Source organism: Neophocaena asiaeorientalis, unplaced genomic scaffold (genome assembly GCF_003031525.2).
Source record: "Neophocaena asiaeorientalis asiaeorientalis breed wild unplaced genomic scaffold, Neophocaena_asiaeorientalis_V1.1 scaffold148, whole genome shotgun sequence".
NCBI classification, from domain to species: domain Eukaryota; kingdom Metazoa; phylum Chordata; class Mammalia; order Artiodactyla; family Phocoenidae; genus Neophocaena; species Neophocaena asiaeorientalis.
This window is the reverse complement of record NW_020174050.1, coordinates 5,230,577-5,253,730: the sequence shown is the minus strand read 5'-3', so window position 1 is coordinate 5,253,730 and position 23,154 is coordinate 5,230,577. Positions and strand designations below refer to the sequence as shown.

At 45.1% G+C, this 23,154-nt stretch overlaps 1 protein-coding gene across 2 annotated transcripts in view; it reads right to left on the bottom strand.

The window, feature by feature from the left end:
- Positions 1–23,154, bottom strand: part of SEPTIN11 (septin 11) — an 89,675-nt gene that overhangs the window by 3,120 nt on the left and 63,401 nt on the right. Inside the window, exons 5-10 of one of the 2 annotated variants that reach the window (XM_024754135.1) lie at positions 21,879–22,040; positions 17,160–17,256; positions 15,827–15,995; positions 8,896–9,028; positions 6,019–6,206; positions 130–2,506 (exon numbers count right to left, since the gene is read on the bottom strand). In XM_024754135.1, coding sequence (XP_024609903.1) covers positions 2,491–2,506; positions 6,019–6,206; positions 8,896–9,028; positions 15,827–15,995; positions 17,160–17,256; positions 21,879–22,040 — 765 coding nt within the window. In that variant the 3' untranslated portion in view covers positions 130–2,490. The remainder of the gene's footprint in view (positions 1–129; positions 2,507–6,018; positions 6,207–8,895; positions 9,029–15,826; positions 15,996–17,159; positions 17,257–21,878; positions 22,041–23,154) is intronic. The other variant, XM_024754136.1, reaches the window with a different exon arrangement.

Sequence of the window (23,154 nt, the reverse complement as noted above, 5' to 3'; positions counted from 1 at the left end):
ACAAAGACTACTCAAACCAATACCTCCCTACCCCCCTCCAGGGAAAAAAAAAAAATCCATCTATCCCATTTGTTTCTCTAATTTTAAAAAGTCAAAAAGGTCTCAAAGGTTTTTTACTGCCGTACTTACATGCAAAGGCGAAAGCACATCCAATTAGATTTGAGGGTATCATTTATTCCGTGCAGAGCCAAGGACTACTGTGAAAAAAGGCACAGATACAGAAAGAAGAGAGGGCAGCAATAACAAACCAAACAGGGCCAGGGAGCAGGGGCAGAAAAAAGTTCAGAAGCAATGCATTTTTTAAAAAAGCTTTTATATGTTTTCTTTGACTTCTTATTCCCTGACTCTCCACATGATTTATTTTTCTGTGAAAAATTTAATGGGAAAAGAAAAATCAATCCAATCAATCAACAATCTTGGAATCAAAACGTCAGCTGGATGCCTCTTGTGGCTAGGCTCACTTTAAAAAGGCTTTAGTGATGCATGTAAAACGAAAATTTTAAAGTGATGCATTTTTAGAATCTAGAAGTGTATTTCCTGTTACAAGGCACGGAAATGCTCACACAAGCAATGGCTGGAACAAGCACACAACACAAGTATTCAAGCTTCTGTCTGGTGCCCAGCATCTGAGCAAACTCGGCCTATGGTTAGAATCAGCGTGCTGCCTGATAGCCAGCTTCGGACTAGAATCATTCAAAAAGCAAAAGCGAAAACGAAGACATTGGTCCAGTAGCTCCTAAGCCTGTCTTTATATCGCTATTGCTTCTTCTGGTTTGCAGTCTGTATCCCACCTTAGTTTCGGCTTCCGTGAAACTGATTTCTTACTTTGCCTCATTAAGCCTGAATCAGTTCATGGACGACCATTCCTTCTGTCCCATAATAGTGTGGTTGAGGATAAAGAGAAGGGAAAAAAGTCTTCATTGGAATCAACTAGAGACTTATTAAAAAAAGTGTGTGTAAGTGTGTGTGTATTCTATCCTATTTGATTAATGTATGACTAGTGAAGGCCAAAAGGACAATGCAGAGGTGAAGTATCAGGTTCATGAGAAATGTTATTCTTTCAAGTAAGAAACAGGAGACTACGGAGTTAGAGAGAAAGCTGCGAGTATCTTGTTATTAGAGGGGGAAAAAAATCAAGGAAATGAAAGGATAAGCCTCAAAAAGGAAAAGTACAGAAAAGAAATTAGATATGCCCTTTTCCATACAAATTTGGCATGTAGTCTATGTCCTGCCATATGGTTAAGTCCTAACCCTTGTTGATGGGGCACTGGGGCCTTAAACGCAAAGAGCAGGTAGAGCTAGTCTTCGTGAAGGAAAAGGTGAGGAACTTCCTTCAAGACAGCTGGATGTGAAGGACCAGCTGTTCTATTCCATCATGCCTTTACTGCAAATATCAAAAAGAGACTACGCAAGGAAACTGGATGTGAAGCCGAATTTCTGCTTTCTTGACTTGTGGGTTTATATTGCGTTCCTTCCCATTTCTACCTTAAGTTGACAAGGCCCCCTCAAACTTGTGCTGCAGAGGACACAGTTTATAACAGATTTTCTGTTTTAAATATTGCTGGAAAATTTCTCCTCGTAATTATTGAAAACTGTTATTAGAAGCACTCGATACCCTGGAATCAGTCATCAGGCCCTCCTCTCAGCCTACTGAGAGCAGATTTAGGTGTGTTTATGAAAAGACTGGATCTTGTAAGTAGTAGGCAGGTTGTGGAAAGCCCGTCATCCTTAGTAGAAGATTCTTCTACTAAACGAGGTTGTATGATCTGTGAGAGGGCCATGGGTGCCCTGATACAAGGGAACAGACTCATCATTTTCTTATGACAACCCCACTTGGCCAGGATTTGAGACACAGGGGTTCAGACACATTTTTAAAGCCATAAGAGGAGATGGTCAGTCTGAACAGACCCACAACCCAGGCCAAATGATGTTGTTATAGTAATAAAAAAAATCCACGCAAGGGTAAAAGTCAGGTAAAGCTTACCCACCGTTCTGCCTACATACAAAGCTACCTTGGTTCGGGGCAGGTGTGGAGAAGAGACAGAGGGAGCTCAGGGCCTTTTGCGTCATGGAGACAAATAATCAAGAAGAGCAAGTTGTCATGGCTATTCAGGTTTATAGTCAGCTGCTGAGGCGGTGAAAAGTTTTCCTGTCAGACGTACATGTAGCAATTTAGCCTCCTTCCCTTGGTCCAAAGCAACATAAAAGTAACAGAACAGGCATGCTTCCTGCTGCCACTCTGAACAGGCATAAAAGGCAAATCATTTGCTTTCCAGAAACAAAGTCCGGCTGCACACAGCTTTTGCTGTTATCCCCTTGTTCTATCATTTTCCACCACCAAACGACATTCAGCAAAATGAGTTAATAGTTATATGGTGTCTGGGAAAGGGGAAAAAATAAAAATGCAACAAAATAAAAGGACACAGATGGCAGAGATACAATATTACTGCAAAAGCAGGTGAATGCGGACCATCCTTGGCTTGCCAGGCTTTATGTGAAGCTTGCACTGCAAGTTAAAAAACAAAACAAAAAAGTTAGAAATAATAATAAATTAAAAGAAGGAAAATTAGGAGTGCCAGCACCAGCATTTGGTGATGGTGAATGCCCATGCAATGATTATGGAATTGACAGAAATTAAAACCAAAAATTTGAGTAAGCTATTCTACATGACAAGCAAAAGCAACATTTTAATATTGAATTAAAGAACACGTGGTTAGTTTCCATTTGCAGGTAATTCAGAATTCCTGAGTGACTTCCTGAAACCACTACATGTTCTAGGGAAAGGATCTGCTGTTCGACTTTCATCTTCTCAAATAACACAAAACCATTATCTATTAGATTTGGGTATCACATCGGTACTGGATATACGATAAATGTCTTTCAACAATTAACTTGGGGATTGGAATATAGTGGATGGAGGACATGCTATTAATCTACTTGGGAGGGAAAAAAAAAAAAAAAGGACAATCATTATATGGTTACAGCTAAAGCAATGCCCGGAGCCTTCCCCCTCCTCGGTATAAAGCAATGCCAAGTCCAAGATTCACATGTCTAATTTGAGGCAAGTCCCAAACATGCAACTTCATTCCTTAGGAAGAATCAAAATGTTATTTTAAAAAAGAAAAGATGAGTGGATGATTGTGTCAACTCTAGTTATCAGATGCCAGGTACCGTTTTAAAATGATAGATTTTTAAAGCTTTGTTTTTGGAATGGATTCATCTTAACCAACAAAATGCTGGCCGGCAACTGTGCAGAGTTTTCAGAAAAGATGAACACTGAACAGCTACCAAACAACTTACCCTCAGGCACTCCCACCACTGAGGTGTAGCCGCAAACAAGGAAAGTGACTTGGTGGCCAGAGATGGCAGGAAGCGGGGGTCCGGCTAATGGCAGTGCCAGGGTTAGTTCTACCTTGTCCGTAATCTTAGGAAATGTTATATGCTCTCATGCCACTAACAGGTCAAGGAGAAGTACAAAGCCTTACCTACGTTAAAGAGGGAGCGTGTCATTAGAATAGAAAAAACGGAATTTAAAACTATTAGAAAAACGAAGTGAAGCTCTGAGGTGGAAGCATGGCAGGTGAATCAATACGCATCTCTTTTTAAACTCTCTCCCTGGAGCAGCTCCTAAGCGACAAGTGTGGTGACTCCAGCCTGTCCTCCAGCTACACGAGGAGGAAAGAGCCTCCCATTTATTTTCCAAGTACTGTTCTGGTTACCCTGACTACTGCCTGTCTGTGGTCCTCTCTAACCAAAACTCTCCACTGGCAGCAAGGGAAGTGATTTTTTTTTTTTTTTTAAACTTTGACACTTCAGGCCTCCAACTGGCAACTGCTTTCACTGTTCAAATGGGAAAGTGTGGAAAAGCTTAAGAACACAGAAGTTACCGAAAAGTACGCGCCCTTGTCAGGCACAAAATCTGGTGACTACTGCTCACCAAATTAAGTCTAATTCCATTAATAATAAATGAGAATGTATAAATAAGGCTAAAATAGAATTCGCACACACTTCACATAAACGTGAAATGCATTATACACTGCTAAGGCCCAAGGCTGGGAAGAAAATACCCTAAAATGTTCTATAGGAAAAGAAAAACCTCCTTGCACGGAGAAGTCCGTTATTAGATACTTTTTAAAACGGAGGCACAATACTGGTCAGCTCTCGGAATTTTTATTGCTTAAAGGCACATCCAGTACACATGAAATACCCTTGGAACATTGCTGGTCTTCTATAAACATTTTAAGTTCTGAAACATGTACCTTTACGCACTTTAGTGCTTCAGGGTAAGAAAAACTCGACTTTGGGTTTCCTAAACCGTGAGTCAGCAGCTTTTGCCTGTTTCATTCATGCCTATAGATGTGTACACATACACACACATACACACACATACACACACATACACACACACACACACACACACACACACACTCCACCTGTCTTTATCCTGGGTTAGTTTGGATCAACAAGGAATGATGCCAGATGGTTTTCGTTTTGTCTTCCCTGGAAGAGTCACTAATGTCTGAATCTGCATGGGAAACGTCACCATTAGTGACCGATGCCCTCCCAACACGTGTAGCTACAAAGTGCTTTCTTGAACTGGATTATAATCTAGGCAGTTGTTACTCTCAGAATCAATCCAGCATAACTAAATTTTTGGCCCCTGGAGTCCTTTGACCACGTGGGTCTGTACCAACCCCATTTAAATCACAGCTCACCTATACCAACTACTTTCTATTGCTTAGAAAATCTGCTGGCTCCCCTGCTGTCTTCATACATTTCCTGCTGGCTCAAAGCTTGGAAAGTCAAGGTTTGCAAAGCAGAATTTCAAACTTTCTCTGTACGTCACTGTAGCAGTGCATTTTGGTTTCTACCACAGGAAACGTAACAAGATTCCTCAGGGACAAGTCTGCACGTTCATTCAGATTAAGTGAACACCACTATCGAGCTCACTCCCCCGGGATAGGACTCGATTACTGTGTAGGCTCAATCCTATCTGCCACATATGTCTAAGAATGTAATTCTTTGCTTACTCCAGTACCAACATTTTTATTGTTTACTTAGTTGTCAGCCTTTGCCCTAGAACCTTAGCAATGGATGAAGAGCAGGAATCCTGAAACACGCCCTCAGAGGACCACACCTTAAACAGACAAAGCAGGGTGGCATCCATGGGCTCACCACCCAGCTAGCACTAAGGTTTTCTTCAAAGGTATCTTATTGACTGACCACTGTGCTTACTGTCAAACCAATAGTAATTGTCATAAAATGGCACCCTCTAGTCTTTCAGGTGATTTGATGTAAAGCTTCAAATCACAGCAGAATTACAAGGAAGGCCCAAATCTCCCACTGGATTCAGGCCGCTGCTATTGGAGTATCATAGGAAGCGACAACTCAAAAGCAGAATCTGACCCTTTGGCACATTAAATCAAGGCCATATTTTAAAAAAATTTTGTGCGGGTACAGGTGTGTCTTGAGAATTGGTGGAGGTGTCTTAACGGGCATTTCGATCCCATTTTCACAATAAAACGATTCATCGTCTTGTGGAATTTAGAGGGAAAACTAGTGGCCACTAGTAGTTCTTCCAAATCTTTCATTTTGGGAACAAGACTTTCAATGACTGGCTTCTTAAGCCTTACAACAGAGAATAGAAAAATAATTCTAACAATCGTAATTTTAGGATGCCCTTTATCAAGAGCCATGAGGATTGTCTCCAGAGTAGTGAAGAGAAATGCACTGTCTTCTCAAGAGTCCTAGTGTTGGTGCAGAAGATACTACTGGAGATGACAGGTTACTCCAGTCCTGATTGCTTGATCGTGTGGTCAAGTTTTATAAATTAGTGTCTGTGTACCCTTCAGAAATACTTTAAAAACCTTTGTCGTCTCCCCTGCACTGTAGAGAAAATTCTTGCTTTTATCTTTCTGGTAATAGACCAGTTTCCAGTCTGTAAATGGGAAAAGTAGAGACATGCAAGAGGAATAAATTGTTAGAGGGCCCCGCTGCATGGGGGTGACACCCGCTTACTTTTTCTTATCCTTGTCTTTCTTGGTTTGCTGGGCCCCAGACTGCTGGGCCTGGGACTGTAGCAACTGAGCTGCCGCCTTCTTCTTCTGGAAATTGTTCACCTCCTCCTCGAGTTCCTTCTTCTTGTCTTCCACTTTCTTCTTCTCTTCTTGGTGTGTCCGCTTTAGGAGGTCGAACTTCTCGTGGAGCTGGAGAGAGGAGGAGGAAGACAAGCTTGGTGGAGGGAATGGTACGCTTACTGGCGTAAGGCTACCTGGATCCGTTCAGAAGCAGAACGTGTGTGTGCCGCTGCCCGTGCTTTAGTTACACGAGTGAGGTACCGTCTGGTGCCGAGCCAGGCCGAGGTGGTGAAAAGCATCCCTTGGAGCCCTACACACTGTTGAAACTTGGACCCCTTAGCACTAAGGGGAACCTCTGTGCACTTTTTCTGATAATAAAATACGTGTTCACTGTAAAAAGCATAAAGAAGAAAATAAAAATTATCCATGCTCCTAATAAGAAACTCACCCTAGTGGTAAGAAAAGTTCTTTACTTCTGGTCCTTTTTTGAAAAGTATAATCTATATTTACTTAGAGACTTACACAGTGACTACAGATATATGTACCCATACTATTCAAATAAGAAGAGTATGTGGAGAAATTTCGGGCACTTGACAAACTGAATTTAGAAAATTATCACAATGCAGAAACAAAAACTGGAAGGGGGCTTCCCTGGTGGCACAGTGGTTAAGAATCCACCTGCCAATGCAGGGGACATGGGTTCGAGCCCTGGACCGGAAAGATCCCACATGCCGCGGAGCAACTAAGCCCGTGCGCCACAACTACTGAGCCTGCGCTCTAGAGCCCACGAGCCACAACCACTGAGCCCGCACGCCTAGAGCCCGTGCGCCACAACTACTGAGCCTGCACTCTAGAGCCCGTGCTCTGCAACAAGAGAAGCCACTGCAAGGAGAAGCCCACATACTGCAACGAAGAGTAGCCCCTGTTAGCCACAACTAGAGAAAGCCCGCGCACAGCAACGAAGACCCAACGCAGCCAAAAATAAATAAATAAATTTATATTTTTAAAAAAAAACTGGGAGGGAGGGAGGGGAAAATCCTTACTATTTAGATAATTCTAGAATTTTTACCTAGCATTCAACTTGATACTTAAAGCCAACAGCAAATAAGGCTCAACTTTCCTTTCTCTGCAGCAAAACTAGGGTGAGTACTTAGCTATTTAAATAACCTCTAAGTTTCTTATTATCTACCATCAAAGGCAAACCTATTTCTTGCTCTCATTAGGGTGACTGTTACAACAGAAATCCATGGGGCCTGATTCCAAGTGAGGTTTGCTCAGATAAACTCTTATGAATTGTAATGTGCCGCAGTTTATCTTTTTTTTTTTTTTTTTAATTTCTGGCCACGCTGCACAGCATGTGGGATCTTAGTTCCCTGATCAGGGATTGAACCCGTGCCCCCTTGCAGCGGAAGCGTGGATTCTTAACCACTGGACGACCAGGGAAGTCCCTCAGTTTATCTCTTAACAGGGTAAAATGAGTAATATTCATTGAGCTATGTCAGCTAAAGAATTAATTGGGTCATTTTAAAATCTGAAGAGAGTTGACTTTTTAATTCTGAACTCTGCTAAAACTGTATCTTATTATAATGAAAATATTACTTAAAATGAGATCAAGTTACTACTCATCATAATGTGAAATAATCTGTACATCTGAAAATACTCATTGCTATTTCATTTTATAATATTCTATGCACACGTTTAGCCATGTATTTAGGGTATCACATATAAGAAACAAATATAAGTAAAAGGGATGCATTTACATTTAATCAAGTGACCTTAAAAGTTTCCACACTTCATTAACCTAATGGCAACTAAATTAAGTTCTTGGTTTAATTTAAATAACGGGTACATTATAATGAAATATACATTCATCTGTGCAGTTTTAGGCAGATTTTGTGTGCTTAAAATATCTTAAAGTGATAATTTAATTGTGTGCCTCTGTGCTTAATTATTACAAACAACTTTGTTCCACATCAAAAGTGATACACCGGGCTTCCCCGGTGGCGCAGTGGTTGAGAGTCCGCCTGCCGATGCAGGGGACGTGGGTTCGTGCCCCGGTCCGGGAGGATCCCACATGCCACGGAGCGGCTGGGCCCGTGAGCCATGGCCGCTGAGCCTGCGCGTCCCGAGCCTGTGCTCCGCAACGGGAGAGGCCACAACAGTGAGAGGCCCACGTACCGCAAAAAAAAAAAAAAAAAAGATACACCAAAAACTATACTTTGTGTTTCAAGAAACTTCTCAAAATAAAACTTAAATAATCAATAAACACTTCTTTAGAAATAAAAAAGGAATCCAAGGTAACCTCTAGGATGCAGCTACCCTGGGCTGGGGGCGGGGAACTTGAGTCAGCAGGACACTGGAGCCAGGGGTGTGCATCCCAGAGGGAAGTCAGAGCACAGACATGGTGGACAGAGCCCGTCCCCCATCAGACAGGGGCGAAGGGCCCTCCACTGTTTAGCTCACTGAGTTGACTGGTAGAGTGAGACAATAATGGTCCCAGAATTGCAAATCTTACGCTTCATCACTTGTAAATTGATGAAATATGGAGTTACAAGGAATGTAGGATCAGGTCTGGAAACCTAAGTTCTAGCTTTAGTCTTGGCTTTGCCACTAACTAGGTATGTGACTGCATAAATAACCTAAGCTTTACGACACTCAGTGTTACCATCTGTGAAATGGGGATAAGACTGGCTGCCCTACTGTTCGTACCAGGTTAGTTAGGCCCCTCGTGTGACAGAATATACGTAGCAAGTGCTTAAAGCAGCACAAAGGCCTGTCTTGTCCGTGCCTGCCCCGGATGCAAGGACAGATGGCTTACCTCTTTCTCTGCCTCTTTAAGTTCAGCTTCTTTCTCCTTCACTCTCATGACAAACATCTGTCTCATTTCTTCTTCTTTCTTCTGAAGTTCTCCCAGAAATTCATTCCTTTTTGCTTCATATGTCTCCTGAAGACTATTCAAAAGCCACAAACCAAGGACAGTGTCATGAAGTTGCATGATAAGAAATTTCAGTCCAGACAATTCCTACGCAGCCAGTTCCTCAAAATAAATAAGGCTGCCAACCCACCAGGTTCAAGGACACACAAAATGGCACCATCTTTCTTTTTAGTTATGTGGCGATCAGAAAGACAAGCACATCAGGAACCGGAGATGAGGCAATGAGTACAGTGTAGCTAATGGGATGTCTCTTACTGGCCAAGCCGTATGCCACATACATTCACACAGGGGAAGCCTGGGCTGGCCAGTATCTCCCAGTTCAGTACCACGTAGATACTGAAGACGTGATTTAGAATTTTAGAAGATGGAGGGGGTGTAGAGAGAGAAATGCATCGGCACTGGAGCCAGACAGATCCACCAGGGTTGGTTTGGGGTTCACAGCAATTTACTGACTGATCTTCGGAAGGGCACGGCCTCTCAGCCTCAGTGTTCTCTGAATATAGTACTTCCGGGGCCCGTGATTTCGGGAGGCAAACGTGGGCAGAGTGAGTAAAGCCTTTGAGATAACATCGGTGCTTAATAAATGTCACCCCCGCACTCGTCTTCCTCCAGCCCCCAATTTAGAAAACAGACTCAGTGAATCACCTAAAGAGACAATAGTGTATCTAAAGGTATTACAGAAAATTGCTGCTCTTCAAGTGGTATTAACAATTGTAAATAGAGCAGGGAGGAGTTGGATTTTTATTTTAAACCTTATCCTCCCCCCTGACCGTCTACAGAACTTGGGGCCCAATATTTTAAAGCAAAGGCCATCACTCAGTTTTACCTCCAAGTCAGAAGAGATATATTTACAGAAAAATCACCTTTGGTAACACAACTCAGAAAAAAAAAACAGACACCCACGCCCACACTTACACAAACAGAGATACATTTGCCGGTAATTGCTATCTCTCTCTCTCCCTTGCAGTTTCCCTAGAACAAGGGTTGTTACAGTTACACAAGTCTGCAGCAGGGACCAAATTCATCCAAAGTGCGGATTCCAAAATGAAGAGCGCCTGTGGGTGAGCCCAGGCTCCATGCAGAGCCACCCCAGCATTCACACTTGTCCATGTAGAAGGAGAAGGACATTCAGGTGGTGGAGGGGCGTGTGCATGTGGATATACATTTCTATAGAGCAGCATACTTACAAAATGCATTAGTTAGAATTGTTTACACTTCTATAATCAATACTCTTATTGGTTGCTGATCAGTTCTCCTGCCCTCAAGAGTGTCAACACTGCCTGGGTAATGGACAATCACAAGTCTGGAGTTTCTGGAGGTATGTTTGGCTTTCACATTATCTTAGGAGACAAAAGCAAGTTTGGCCGACATTAGTGTTGGCTAATATTAATAGCAATATTTGGACTTGAAATTTAAGCTATAGAGAAATGCACGGATAATGAAACTATAAAATAATTCATGAGTTTGATTTTGCTTGTTAGCTTCTAATAAACTCTTTATCACTATCATTTGTGTCAGAATGGCCAAAGGCAGAAGATGACTTGTCCCTGCTATGAAATTTTTGGGGAACCCAGTTTTTATTGATTTTAAGACAATGAATCCATCTTCCTCTTCTTTCTTAACAAGCAGTGGAACACCTAGTATAGAAACACTACCAAGAAACATGACCCAAAGTGTGTTCCAGAGATCGCTAGTTTCAAGAAATCTTCAAAAGTGGGGTTCCCAAGCCAAAAGAACAAAAGGAAAATGCAATGTGTGACCTCCCTTTAGGAGAGCCACAGCGCACGGTGGCTCCCAAGCCCTGCAGCACGTCAGGGTCGCCTGGGCATGTTTTACTGGACTTTTCTGAGCACAGTTTCCTAACTCCACTCCTGGAGATGCTGACGCAGGATGTCAGGCGAAGGCAAAAGCAATCTGTATTTTTAAAACGCTTCCAGGTGACTTGATGTAACTAGTCTGCCAACCACTGCTCGTCTTAAGTGCTCTGAAAAGTCCCTCAATTAAAAAAAAAAAAAAAAACCTGTTTAAGTTGATTCACTTAGAGCCAAATTTGTTTAATTGTGGAAACTTCTGTTAAGTGACCCACAGAGAGAAGGTCCTTTGGGTAATGCTACCGGAATTCTGAGACCTCTCAGCGTGACTCGACCTGATCCAGTCCCAACCACAACCTAGCTTAGGCTCCAGTTTCTGGAGATCCATTTTCAAACTATGGGTTATGACCCAATCAAGGGTTTTAACCAGTATGTTAAAAGAAAAAGTTTAGAGAACAGGATAGAAGAAACCAGAATGCAGGGCAAACTCTAAGAGCAGGTATCACTTCACGATATGTGTATATTGGATCACGATGTAGAACACATTTGATAGTGAAGGTTGCAGTCCAAAGCTGGAAAGCGCATGTTCTAGAGAAAGGTTAAGGAGCAATGTTGCCACCAGCCAGATGGCCTCAACACATGCTGTTTATTAGATGGCTGCATCCGGGGATAGGAACCAGCTTTGCATCTCTGACACTGGAACTCATAAGCAACGTATGAGAAAGAAATCATAAACCCCCCACTCCAAGGGGTGACCTGCAGTTAGGTTTCTTAGCAATGCAGTCACAGATCCTACTCCCTGGGCACCTGCAGCAATCCACATGTGAGTGAGAGACACCAGACACCCTCCCCTATGCTTCCAGCCAGTGAAAACCAGTCCAGAAGGAACTGCATCTATAGTACCCTCTCAGATACCTAAAGTGATGATACCTTTTGCAATTTCTAGCTCTTCCAACTTAATTTTTAATTGTAGTTATTAACACCCTTTTCCAAGTGAGAAGTGAACAATTTTTTCATGAGGGTTTGGGCTGGTTTGAGGCTTTTATCTTCTCATTCTCTTCTAACAGCTTTTGGGAGAGGCAGGCTTTGCTCATGGAGGTCAAGGGAAGGGAAAATGAGCACTGACACTCCAGTTCATCGTGCACTCCGGTAATTCACGTAGCACAGCTGTCTCCCTGTTACGTCTCCCGGACCACCCAGTGGGGGGCAGGCCAGAGCACCGCACGCCACCGGGGTTTACGGAGGAACTTACACACGCAAATGTGTTATCCTTACAACAGCGCAGCGAGGTAGCTATTATTATCACCTCCCATTTTATACATGAAGAAACTCGGACCCAGAGGGGCTTACTAACCTGTGCAGGTCACACAGTGAAGAAGTGACAGAGCCGGGATTTTCAGCTGGGCCACCTAGCTCAGGTGGGAGCCCCACCTCCCAAGGCTGGGGAAGTGAGGCCTCCATGCTCCTAAAAATGAATGGTCTCATGGGCCTGAAAACTTTGTGATTTCTTGAGAGAGGGGCAGTAAAGGAGCACTTTTTGTGACCTGACAGGTAGAGTCAAGGAGAAGGTGGTGCTTTGAGGTGAGGATGGAGTGTTAGGAAGAGGGCGGTGGCATCTCAGGAGACAAGCGGCAGCGACAAGACCCATCCCCGCCCCCATCTTCCCCCAATGCCAGCCAGAAAGGGGCCAGGGTCTGGGGGACCTGGGTCCAGGGAAGGCATGGGCGCTCTGGCTGGGGTGAGGCACGAGCTCTGAGGCTGCAGGGCAGCAGGTGGGAAAGATGCGCACAAGAAAAAGCAGGTTGACGCCCGGACATATACACGTGTAGGGACAGAGAGAAAGATTCTACCGCAAGACAAGAGAGACACAGGCAGGTTGAAGGAAAGCACCAGGGACAGGTTCAGCTTTTGTGCCCGGGACGTACTTCCAAGGCTTAAATGCGGCCTGTTCCTGTGCTCGCCCAGCTTCTGGTGTGGTTTCACACGGTGTCATATATTCAGGGGAGCTCCCACTTAACGGGCCTCGGCTTTAGAGGCCACTCTCTGCTTTATAAACACATGGTATAAACACAAGTGGCACCCAGAGGGCAAGTGGTGGACACAGGGTGCCCAGAGGGGAGGATGGACTTCACTGTACACCGTGAAGGGATCCTCTATCTACTTTGAGAATATAAAAGCCTTGAGTCCTTCACTGATAACTCCTCCAAGCTCACCCTAAATTCACAGGGAAAAGAAGTCTTCTACGAGCATCCAGGCACGATGACTTTGAAATGGGAAGTCCCTTAAATTAACTGTGGCTTTTGCTTTTCCTTAACTGTGTCATCATTCACGCAGGTCCCCTCCTGCACCCGCAGTGTCAGGCTCACAGGAAGTGCTGGGGAGGCTGGAAACTCCTCCAAGGGAGAGGCTGGGCCCTTTGTAAAGCAGTGGTTTCCAAGGAGAGGAAAACCAAGTTTATTTCACCTTGCTATCCGCCAAGACATGTGGCTCAAAGCCAACTTTCATGTTCCAAATGATCTTGCCTACACCAAGAGGGCCACCTGAGGTTGACTGAGTGGGTTTCTAAGAGGAGAAACTATTTCCAGGGTTCCCAGAAACTGAGGCGATAGAAGGTGTTTATTTTTAGAAGGTCTACTTTTCTCTGTTTATTTTCTTATACAGGGAAAAGAGTAAAGGCCTTGGTTTTATATATATAATATATTTATATATAACATATTTACATTTACAAAATATATTTTATATAAAATATATTTCCCTCCTTTTCATCCTCAAAAAGGAACCCTCAGGCCAGTAGAAAAGGAACCAAATGGGGAGGGGGATACGTGTGAATAAAGCACATTCTCTACAAGTCAGGCCTCAGCGACGTCCACCACGGGTCCTGAAGCCCCTGGGGTCCTTGCAGGACCGGGTGGACCCACCCAGCAACCCTCCTCCTGGCGGCAGCTACCCTGGCCTTGCAGGAGAAACTGTAACTCAAACGCAGAGACACGGGCAGCAGCAGGAAATCCTCACCAGCCCTGGTTCCCGGGAACCAGGAAACCCAGTTGGTCGAGATGGCGGAAGGTTAGTGAAGGGGCCTGCATCACAGACCCCAAATTCCAGAGCTGAAAAAAACACAGCTGTGCTGAATGGGTCTTAACATTTGGGGAGGTAAATTACCTCTCACAGACTTAAGAAACAGTCACAAACATTCTAACTTCTGCAGGCAGCTCAGGGCTCCAAGAGATGATCTAGGCCAGGGGCTGGCCAATTACAGCCCGAGGGCAAACTCTGGCCCTGCCTGTTTTTGTAAATACATTTTTATTGGAACACAGCCACTCCTGTTCTTTCACCTTAGGGCCTCTGGCTGCTTTCGCACTACAAGGGTGGGGCTGAGTCACTGGGACAGAGACTACATGGTCCACAGACTCTAGAGCATTTCCTCTGTGGCACATTCTGGAAAAAGTTCTCCTACTAGATCTGACTGTCCCCTGACCTAGCCCAGCTCCTCCTTTTACAGATGAAGAACCTGAGGCCCAGACAGGTTAAGGAGTTGGGTAGTAGCAGGGTTAAGACTTGAACCCACACTGCTGCCCCTTCACCCTTCAACATCGCCTGGGTTTGAACGAGGGCGGAGGGCACATGGGTTCCATTTTTACTGTGGTTCCTTTTGTTTCATCTCTATGCATGGGTGAAAAAAAAAAAAACCTCTATGAAAAAATAAAGATAGTCTCTGCCACACAAAAACCATTTTCCTCAGGCTTAATAACCAGAGACTGTGTAGGGGCTATTTTTTGGTCCATGCATTTCAAGGTTCAATCCCCTAAACTTGTGTATACAAAAGGGCATCCTCTACCCTGCCTCAGAAAGCACATTTCACGTGAATGAAGAGGGCCAATTTTACAAGCCCCTAGAGCAGGACTAAATGATGCAAACTTAGCTAGAAGCTAACTTTTTGGTTAGAAGCCCTCTGTCTGGGGGTCTCCATTTGTTCTCCCCAAATACATCCCACAGGAACACTGGGAGACCAGTCCAGACTTCACCAAACTAAAGAGATTCCAAGAAAATAACCTCCCTGCCGCTGCAATGGCAGCTCAGATCCAGCGGAGGGAGTCCGCTGGCACCGCGCACAGGCCGCCTCAGGCACCGCGGCCGGCCGCTCCTAGACATCTGAGCGGGAGTCCAGGCCAGCCACAAAAGAGGAGGAAAACAGTCTTCTCCAAGGAACCGTGGCCCCCGATCAGTACAGGCGCCAAGCACAGACACACCTCACATCACCTCAACTCAGATCCCCGTGAAGCAATCCTCTCCTGTACCAGGTGGCGGCAAACCTTCCTCTGACGGTTCACCAAGCCTGGAGTGGCCCCGGCACTCTGCCCCCACCAACCCTTCCCCACCACTGGGCTCTAACAGGGCCTGGCCTTTGCAGGGCCACTAATTCTACATTAACTTCGAGACTCTCCCCTTCACGTTTTGCCTCTTCCTCTCCGTCCATCAGCGGTGTGGGAAAATACATAGCAAATGTTCTGTAAGTTGTTTCCTTCAGTACTCATTGGTGGTGTTGGAACTGTACTGGTTCACTGGAACCTAGTAAGAGCACGTCAAGAAGTAGGAGACATGGCAAGTTAAACCTATTTGGCAAAAATGAACGGGACAAACTGTAGTGAGTATCCACGCCCTTGTAAATGCCTGGACCAGGTTCTGTGCCTCTGTGAGTATAACAGTTAAGAACAGAGGTTCAAAACTCACACCCGTCACTTCCTACTCGGGCAGGCTGTTTACACTTGCAGTGCCTTCGTTTCCTCATCTGTAAAATGAGGATGCAATAATGACATCAGCTACATCGGGTACTCTAGATGATACAAATAAAGCGGTTATCGCAATGCCTGGCAATCCGTGCTATTAATCTGCCCCCGCCAGGTCCCTCCACCACCCATATCTCAATCCAACAAGCATTTCTGTGATGCGCCAGCACGCCACTCACACCGCTGCCTGGGGGGCCTGACTGCCAGGTGCCCACATACCTGAAGGGCTTGCTGTCAGGGTCGGTGTCCTTGAACCCCATCTCTTCGAGCTTACAGCGCCGATACAGCTCATAATGGCGGGTGTGAGTCTGTTCTCGCAAATCTTCCATGTTCACACGGATCAGCATCTCCCGAAGTTTCACGAAATCACAGTGGTTTTCATTCTCAACTGCAGGAGATGGAGAAGAAAGCGGGGAGGGCTCTCAGCAGCGATGTCACTAAAATCTGAAGTGATCTTTCTAAGACGTAGTTACCATTGCCCCTGAAATCTCTGAGGCCTCAAGGTCACCCGAAGATCCTTCACTGGATCCTCTTTACACCCCTACAAAGACAGGATTTCTGACAGCAGGGACCATGATTGCTGGTGATGAGGGTGGCTGCTGAGGGCAGGGCACCGTGGGAGGAGCTTTGCCAATACTGTCTTGACTCCTGGTAGCAGTTCTGCCTAGCAGGATTCCCAGATGCAGAGCGCGGCTCTGATGAGCAGGTTGACCTCCCAGACAGAGGCAGCAGAGTCTATACTCAGACCCCGTCACCTCTGGCTCCAAAGCCAGGCCGATTTCTACCCCTCCGTGCTGTCGGGACCCGTACGAGGCAGTTTTTATGTATCATCTCCTTTAACTTTATCAACAACACGATAAAGCAAGTTTTTCTACTGTAGAGAATTTGGGAAGATGGATAAAAACCATAATTTTCCTACGTATCTCAAAGGTACTGTGCTTTCTCATGTCTCACAGGTTTATTGCCTTTCCTCAGAACAAAGGAAACGGAGGACTGATATATCGTAAGCCAATGAGGGAGCTTTCTGCAGCCACCCTACTTAATCCATAGCATTGGACGTCCCTCCTTCACGACACACAAGGGTTGGAAATAGAATCTGAGACCTTGCCCATCAAAGTGGCATAGGAAATGTCTTCAGGTTAGAGATTGTGGTCATGTCCCACAACAATTATAGGTCCCTTGTTCTCAGATATTTACTGAGAAGACAATTTCCAAAAAAAACCCCAAAAAACAAGAAGACAATTTTTCCAGAGATAATGGAGAAACAAGTATCCTCTTGTTCGCAAGATCTCTCTTCCAGCAGGAATTTATACGAAATTCCCCACACAACCCAGCATCCTTGGGGGGCTGCCTCATTGGCACTAGGGCTCTGCAGCCACTTCTCTCCATTGCTTCCCAGCCTCCCTGCTTCTTTCTGGCCTCCATGACTGCCAGGTATAAAACCCTGCCACCCCCTTCCACCTGCCCACGTCAAGGACCTGCCCAAACCCAGCGGGGACGGCCACCCTGGGGGTGACACACGAGGAAGCCCTTCCCCGCGACGCGCACGTACCCTGCACCACACCCCAGGGGTACTGCCTGGCCTTTGCCATCTTGTTGCCAATCTTCACCTCCTCGGTGCTGCCGACCACTGCAAAAGGGAGGTGGACCTGCCAGCAACACAAGGACAGAGAGCAGTTATCCTCCCCGTGCTGCAAAGACACGCTCTCCTCCGCTTCCACGCGCCCCCTCCCCCCGCAGGCCTCTGCTCAGGGCAAGAGAAAAGGGCGAGGGAGGGCAGAAGAGTGAGGGGCTCAACAGTTCAGTGGGGTTGGGCTTCGTGTGTCCGATCCCCGCTACAACCAGATGCCAAGTATCTGACATGAGCTGGACTCAGAGGGAAACTAGGAGTCTTTGCGATTCTATGGTAAGCGTGGGATGTCCACTGCCTGAGACTAGCCACTGGTCTATGTGGTTATTGAGCACTTGAAAGGAGGCTTGTAAAGTGAAGAAAATTTAAATTTTATTTACTTTTAATTAAGTTACATTTAAAGGGAAGCAGTGTGAAATATTTTTCCATGAATTATCACTTTATTGTTTTGGTAGGACTGCATTTCACTTTGCTTCAAACTCAGATCTTCTTAAAAAAAAAAAAAAAAGAAGAAGAACCAGTTTTGTTAACGTAGATGCAAACATGAAGGAAAATTAGCTTTTTGGTACTTACTTCATATTGAAAAACTTTTAAATATGTTAGCAGTAAGTTAGGTATGCATCCAAATTGGGATGTATGTAATTATAAGCTATACATTGGGGGAATTCCCTGGCAGTCCAGTGGTTAGAACTCGACAATTTCACTGCCAGCGACTGGATTAAATCCCTGGCTGGGGAACTAAGATCCCACAAGTCATGTGGTGTGACAAAAAAAGAATACACACACACACACACACACACACACACACACACACACACACACACACACACACAGAGAGGACTTCAAAGCCCTGCTATGGAAACATCTCATTAATAATTTTTATATTGGTTACATGTTGAAATGATATTTCTGATATACTGGGTTAAGTAAGTTTTTAAAATTAATTTTATGTTACTTTTTAAAAATGTGGCTACTGGGACTTCCCTGGTGGCGCAGTGGTTGAGATTCTGCCTGCCAATGCAGGGGACACGGGTTCGAGCCCTGGTCTGGGAAGACCCCACATGCCGCGGAGCGACTGGGCCCGTGAGCCACAACTACTGAGCCTGCGCGTCCGGAGCCTGCGCTCCACAACGGGAGAGGCCGCGGTAGTGAGAAGCCCACGCACTGCGATGAACAGTGGCCCCCGCTCACCGCAACTAGAGAAAGCCCTCGCACAGAAACGAAGACCCAACGCAGCCAAAAATAAATAAATAAATTTATTTTTTTAAAATGTGGCTACTGGAAAATTTAAATTACTTGTGGGGCTCATATTTCTACTGAACAGCACTGCTTTAGACAGCTGATCATTGCACAAAATTCAAGTCAAATAGACTTTAGCTCAACTTATTGGCTCAAGCCTTGCACCCCGACTTACCTTGAGCAGAGCTACTATGCAAGGCAACTGGCTGTGCCACGTTGGTTTATTTGGTAACTATGGCTACATTCCGGGGAGAAAACAGTAATTCTATCTTTCTCCTATTAGCATGTGAGAATAACATCTGAAATGGCTGCTCTGAGAATTATTATTTAGGGCTCCCTGACCCAGCGCTCTTCCACTACAGATACACTGAGGCAGACAAGAGTGTTTTAAAGCCAGATCCTCTCCCAGAGCTTGGCAAAATCCTCAGCCCAGGCCGCCCAACTGGTATTTGGTCTGGCGCTCCAGATACTTCTATTTTCTAGTTCATCTCACACTCTGTAGGAAGGAAAGAAAGCACGTTCTCTTTTTCAGCATCTGGAACTGAAATGTGGTTCCCTGGAGCTGAGAGGTAATAGGACCCTTCCAGCCCACGTTCTGCTGTGCCGACCCAGGGAACTACCCCCTCCACTCGACCTGAGTGACGAAAGCAACCGCCAACGAAATCTGCTTTCCACATATCATATGGGATTTCATCACCAGGAACTGCCTGCAAGGAAGACCCTAGAAGAAAATTCCTTGATAAAGAGCACAATGAATTTGGGAATATCAGTTCTGTGAATCTGATAAAGAGAGAAAAAGAGCAAAGATTCATGGGTATTTTCTTTCCAAGAAATTTAACACAAATTTAGTTTCATGGCCATGTAAAATTATTTAAAAGGACAGGAAGGGATATACAGAGAAAAATTGGATGGTATTCATTCATGTTACTTCCTGAATCCCTCTGACCCCAAATTGCAGTCCTACAGCCGAATAAACACGTGCCGTCCCAGCCTGAGCTTTTAATGATGCTATAACCAAGTACGCTCCTCCGCTTGGGTCCGTGGGACTGTTGTGAACATTAAATGTGGAGTCTGGAGCAGTGCCCGATGCATAGTAATAAGTGCTCCATAAATGTCAAAATGTCAGGCACTACTATTATCACCAAGTTCTCAGTACCCAGAAGCAGAGAATTTTAGGGGTGGAACCTGTGTAGGAATTCCCTCCATGGTATCTCTTCTGAGTGAGTTGAAGCAGAATCTGTTGCCCACCAACTACTTGTGATGGAGGCACCAAGAGTTAAACGTGCACTTCACTGGGCCCAAAGCCCGCACTGCTCTTTTGCCCTCTGGTTTTGGTTCTGCCTTTTGAGTAAGTCTAGTCGCTCTCCCCTATGATTACCTTCCTTTCACATGCCCTCATGGCCATTTCCCAGGAAGAATCTGCTCTCCAGTTCCTTCCAAGGATTCCAGACCCTTTACTATCCTGGACACAGGAGCACGACAGCCAGGGGGGGGTCACATGACTCAGTGTGACCAGACTAGGACAGAGCTGAGCTGGTCTATCTCTGCATTAATGAGATCCCTAAATTTTATATATTTTATTTTAAAAAAAATTTTTTTTAATTTATTTTTGGCTGCTTTGGGCCTTCGTTGCTGTGCACGGGCTTTCTATAGTTGCAGTGAGAACGGGCTACTTTTTGTCACAGTGCGCGGGCTTCTCGTTGCGGTAGCTTCTCTCACTGCGGAGCATGGGCTCTAGACACGCAGAGGCTCAGTAGTCATGGCACACGGGCTCTAGAGCACAGGCTCAGCAGTTGTGGTGCAGCGGCCTAGTTGCTCCGCGGCATGTGGGATCTTCCCGGACCAGGGCTCAAACCCGTGTCCCCTGCATTGGCAGGCAGATTCTTAACCACTGGGCTACCAGGGACGCCCCGTAAAATTTTAAATTCAACAATTTCCCAGAGAAGGGGAAAGTTACATTCCCTTCCAAAGTCCTAATCATGTTGGGAGTGATTTATGGGAAAAGTTCCTCCTTAAATGATAACAGCCATATCTAGAAAAGTCCGTATGCTGAATGGAAGAAGGAAGAAGCAGTTTTGTGGAATTAGTCTGGTCTCCTAATTACGATGGCAAACAAGACTGGGACCAGGTGGACTGGGTCAGAATCCCAGTGCTGCTCTTAACTGGAAGGCTTATGACCAAGTCATTTAATTCTCCAGATAAGCTTCAGTATGACTTTCTTTATAGAAAATGTCCAGAACAGGGAAACCTACAGAGACAAGGAGGTAGATTAGTGGCGCAGTGGTTGAGAGTCCGCCTGCCGATGCAGGGGACACGGGTTCGTGCCCCGGTCCGGGAGGATCCCACATGCCACGGAGCGGCTGGGCCCGTGAGCCATGGCCGCTGAGCCTGTGCGTCCGGAGCCTGTGCTCCGCAACGAGAGAGGCCACAGCGGTGAGAGGTCCGTGTACCGGGGAAAAAAAAAAGAGCGCCTTTAGTGCCTTTAATAATGACTTGATTAGACACTTGTCATGATCAGATCTGAGGAAAGTAAAACATACCTCAACGGACCACAAATTAAAAAATCTAGACTGACTTCCACTGCCACCAGCACATTTCTGAATCAATTTCGAGCACGTATTCAGGGAAGGCCAAGCTATTTAACAGCTACTAATGACATTCCATTGAAGCTAACCTGCAGTCTTAAGAATTCCAAAAACCCTCAGTGGGCATCAACTATGTGTGAAGAATGCTGCTTCTTCTACAAAAGTCGGGCATTCCCAACTGAAGAAAGATGGGTACGGTTACGTGACACAGAGGTGAGCCACGGCTACGAGACACACAGGAGCAGTGGGAAAGACTTGGGTATCGACTAGCAGGATGGAGTGTCAACAGGAGAGATTATATCACAGGCACACTTAGACTGCTGAAGCTTTCATCATTTATCTCCTGACCATTCCTCCCTGTGATGTGGAAACTGCACCCTCCACTGCCAGTTTCCCTCATGATTCAGGAAAGGGTGGGGAATGCAGAAAGGAGAAAAAGGCAGGAACCAATCACAGAAGCAAAAGAGAGGCAGGTGGATATGTTTCTGCTGACACTGGCAGAAGCAAGCGGAGAGCTAGTTCCTCTAAGCTGCTTTGTGTGAAATGGTGCTGGGCTGGCATTCCCTTCCCACAAGATTTGCTGTGGAAATCAGAACTGTTAGAGCAGGAAGGAGATTTGAGATCTTGTCTAACTCTCCCATTTGACAGATGGACAAACTGAGGAGTAGGGTGATTAAATGACTTGAAACAGTGGCAGAGCTGGACCCCACTGAGTACGTTAGATGCTAGTCCAATGTTCTAGCCACTGCACAAAGCTGCTACTAAGAAAAGCTTTCAGGAACATCACTGGTTGGTCCTTTCTTACTTGAGGACTTACACTCATCGTTGCATTAATTTCTGCCACCGTTTCTTCGTCTGTGGGGAACTGATATATCTGGACTCCATTGCTGACTAGTTCACTCATGATCTTACTCTTGAATTTGTGCAATTCGTTCTTGGCAATGGTGTCAGCTTTTGCAATTATTGGAATGATGTTCACCTATAAACCAAACACATCCATTTTTATACGATTCCAACGTAAGAAAAATAGACAAATGAACAAAATATAGAAAACAAAGAAGCAGAAATTGTAAGACTTCCCTTAGAAATAGAGATGATATTAAATATTGGACTTTTTACCTAGATGCAAAATTAAGAAGATATGGAATAATCTTTTTTACTCGCTCCCATCTGGCACTGAAAGAAAGCATCCTCGTAATTTCCTCTTCTATGCCACCTCATCCTTCTTTACGGTGTAAAAGGAAGTGTTACTCTATGACAAAGAGTGGTAACAAAGAAGCCTATTCTTTGAGTAACCACTCCTTTTTGACTCCTCCCAGCTACTTTAGGAGTTTGATTTTTGCATGTTTCTAACAGTCTAATACCAAGATTTTCATTAGTTAGAATAGTGGAATATTCAGCTCTAGGCAGGATAGCATCCTTTCTTTCTTCTGATGACTTGAGAACTGCTGGAAGCAGAGAACCTAAGTATTAACCAAAACAAAATTGATTTCACCTACTTTTAAAGTTTTCAAAATCACACCAACTAATTCTCTTGAAAATCAGCTTCTATCACATTACTTCTTTGTGCCAGAATGAGACCTAGTGCCAAAAGACAAGGCTCACTTTCAGAGCATCAGATACAAAGACCAGGTGAGAGCTCTGACGTGTGACAACACTGGCAGAAAGCCCAGAACGAGGGCCAAGGACCCTCAAGCGCAAGCCCCGAAGCCCAAGGTGGGACACTCTGCTCCCAATGTACCCCAGCACTGTCCACAGGACACATTCTTTAAAATCGATTTTTTACAATTAACTTTCTTCCACTCCCTGATTGGTACAGCGGTTTCAACAAGTTGCTACTGACATCTGATACCGGGGACCATGCTCTCCACCCAGCTCAGGTGAAAAGGGAACAGGCTCGGTGAGAAAGCGATCAGTCCCAGCCAGAGAAGAGGGAGTCTTTAGGGGGGTTTTCCGGGTCACATCTGCATTCCTTTGCTTCTCCTTTCATCCCAAGAGCCAAGTCAAATATCCCTGATAAACCAGAGTGAGATGACCCGTTGATGGAAAAATCTGTTCTGCCCTGTTCCTCAACCCAATCCTAACCTTGTCAC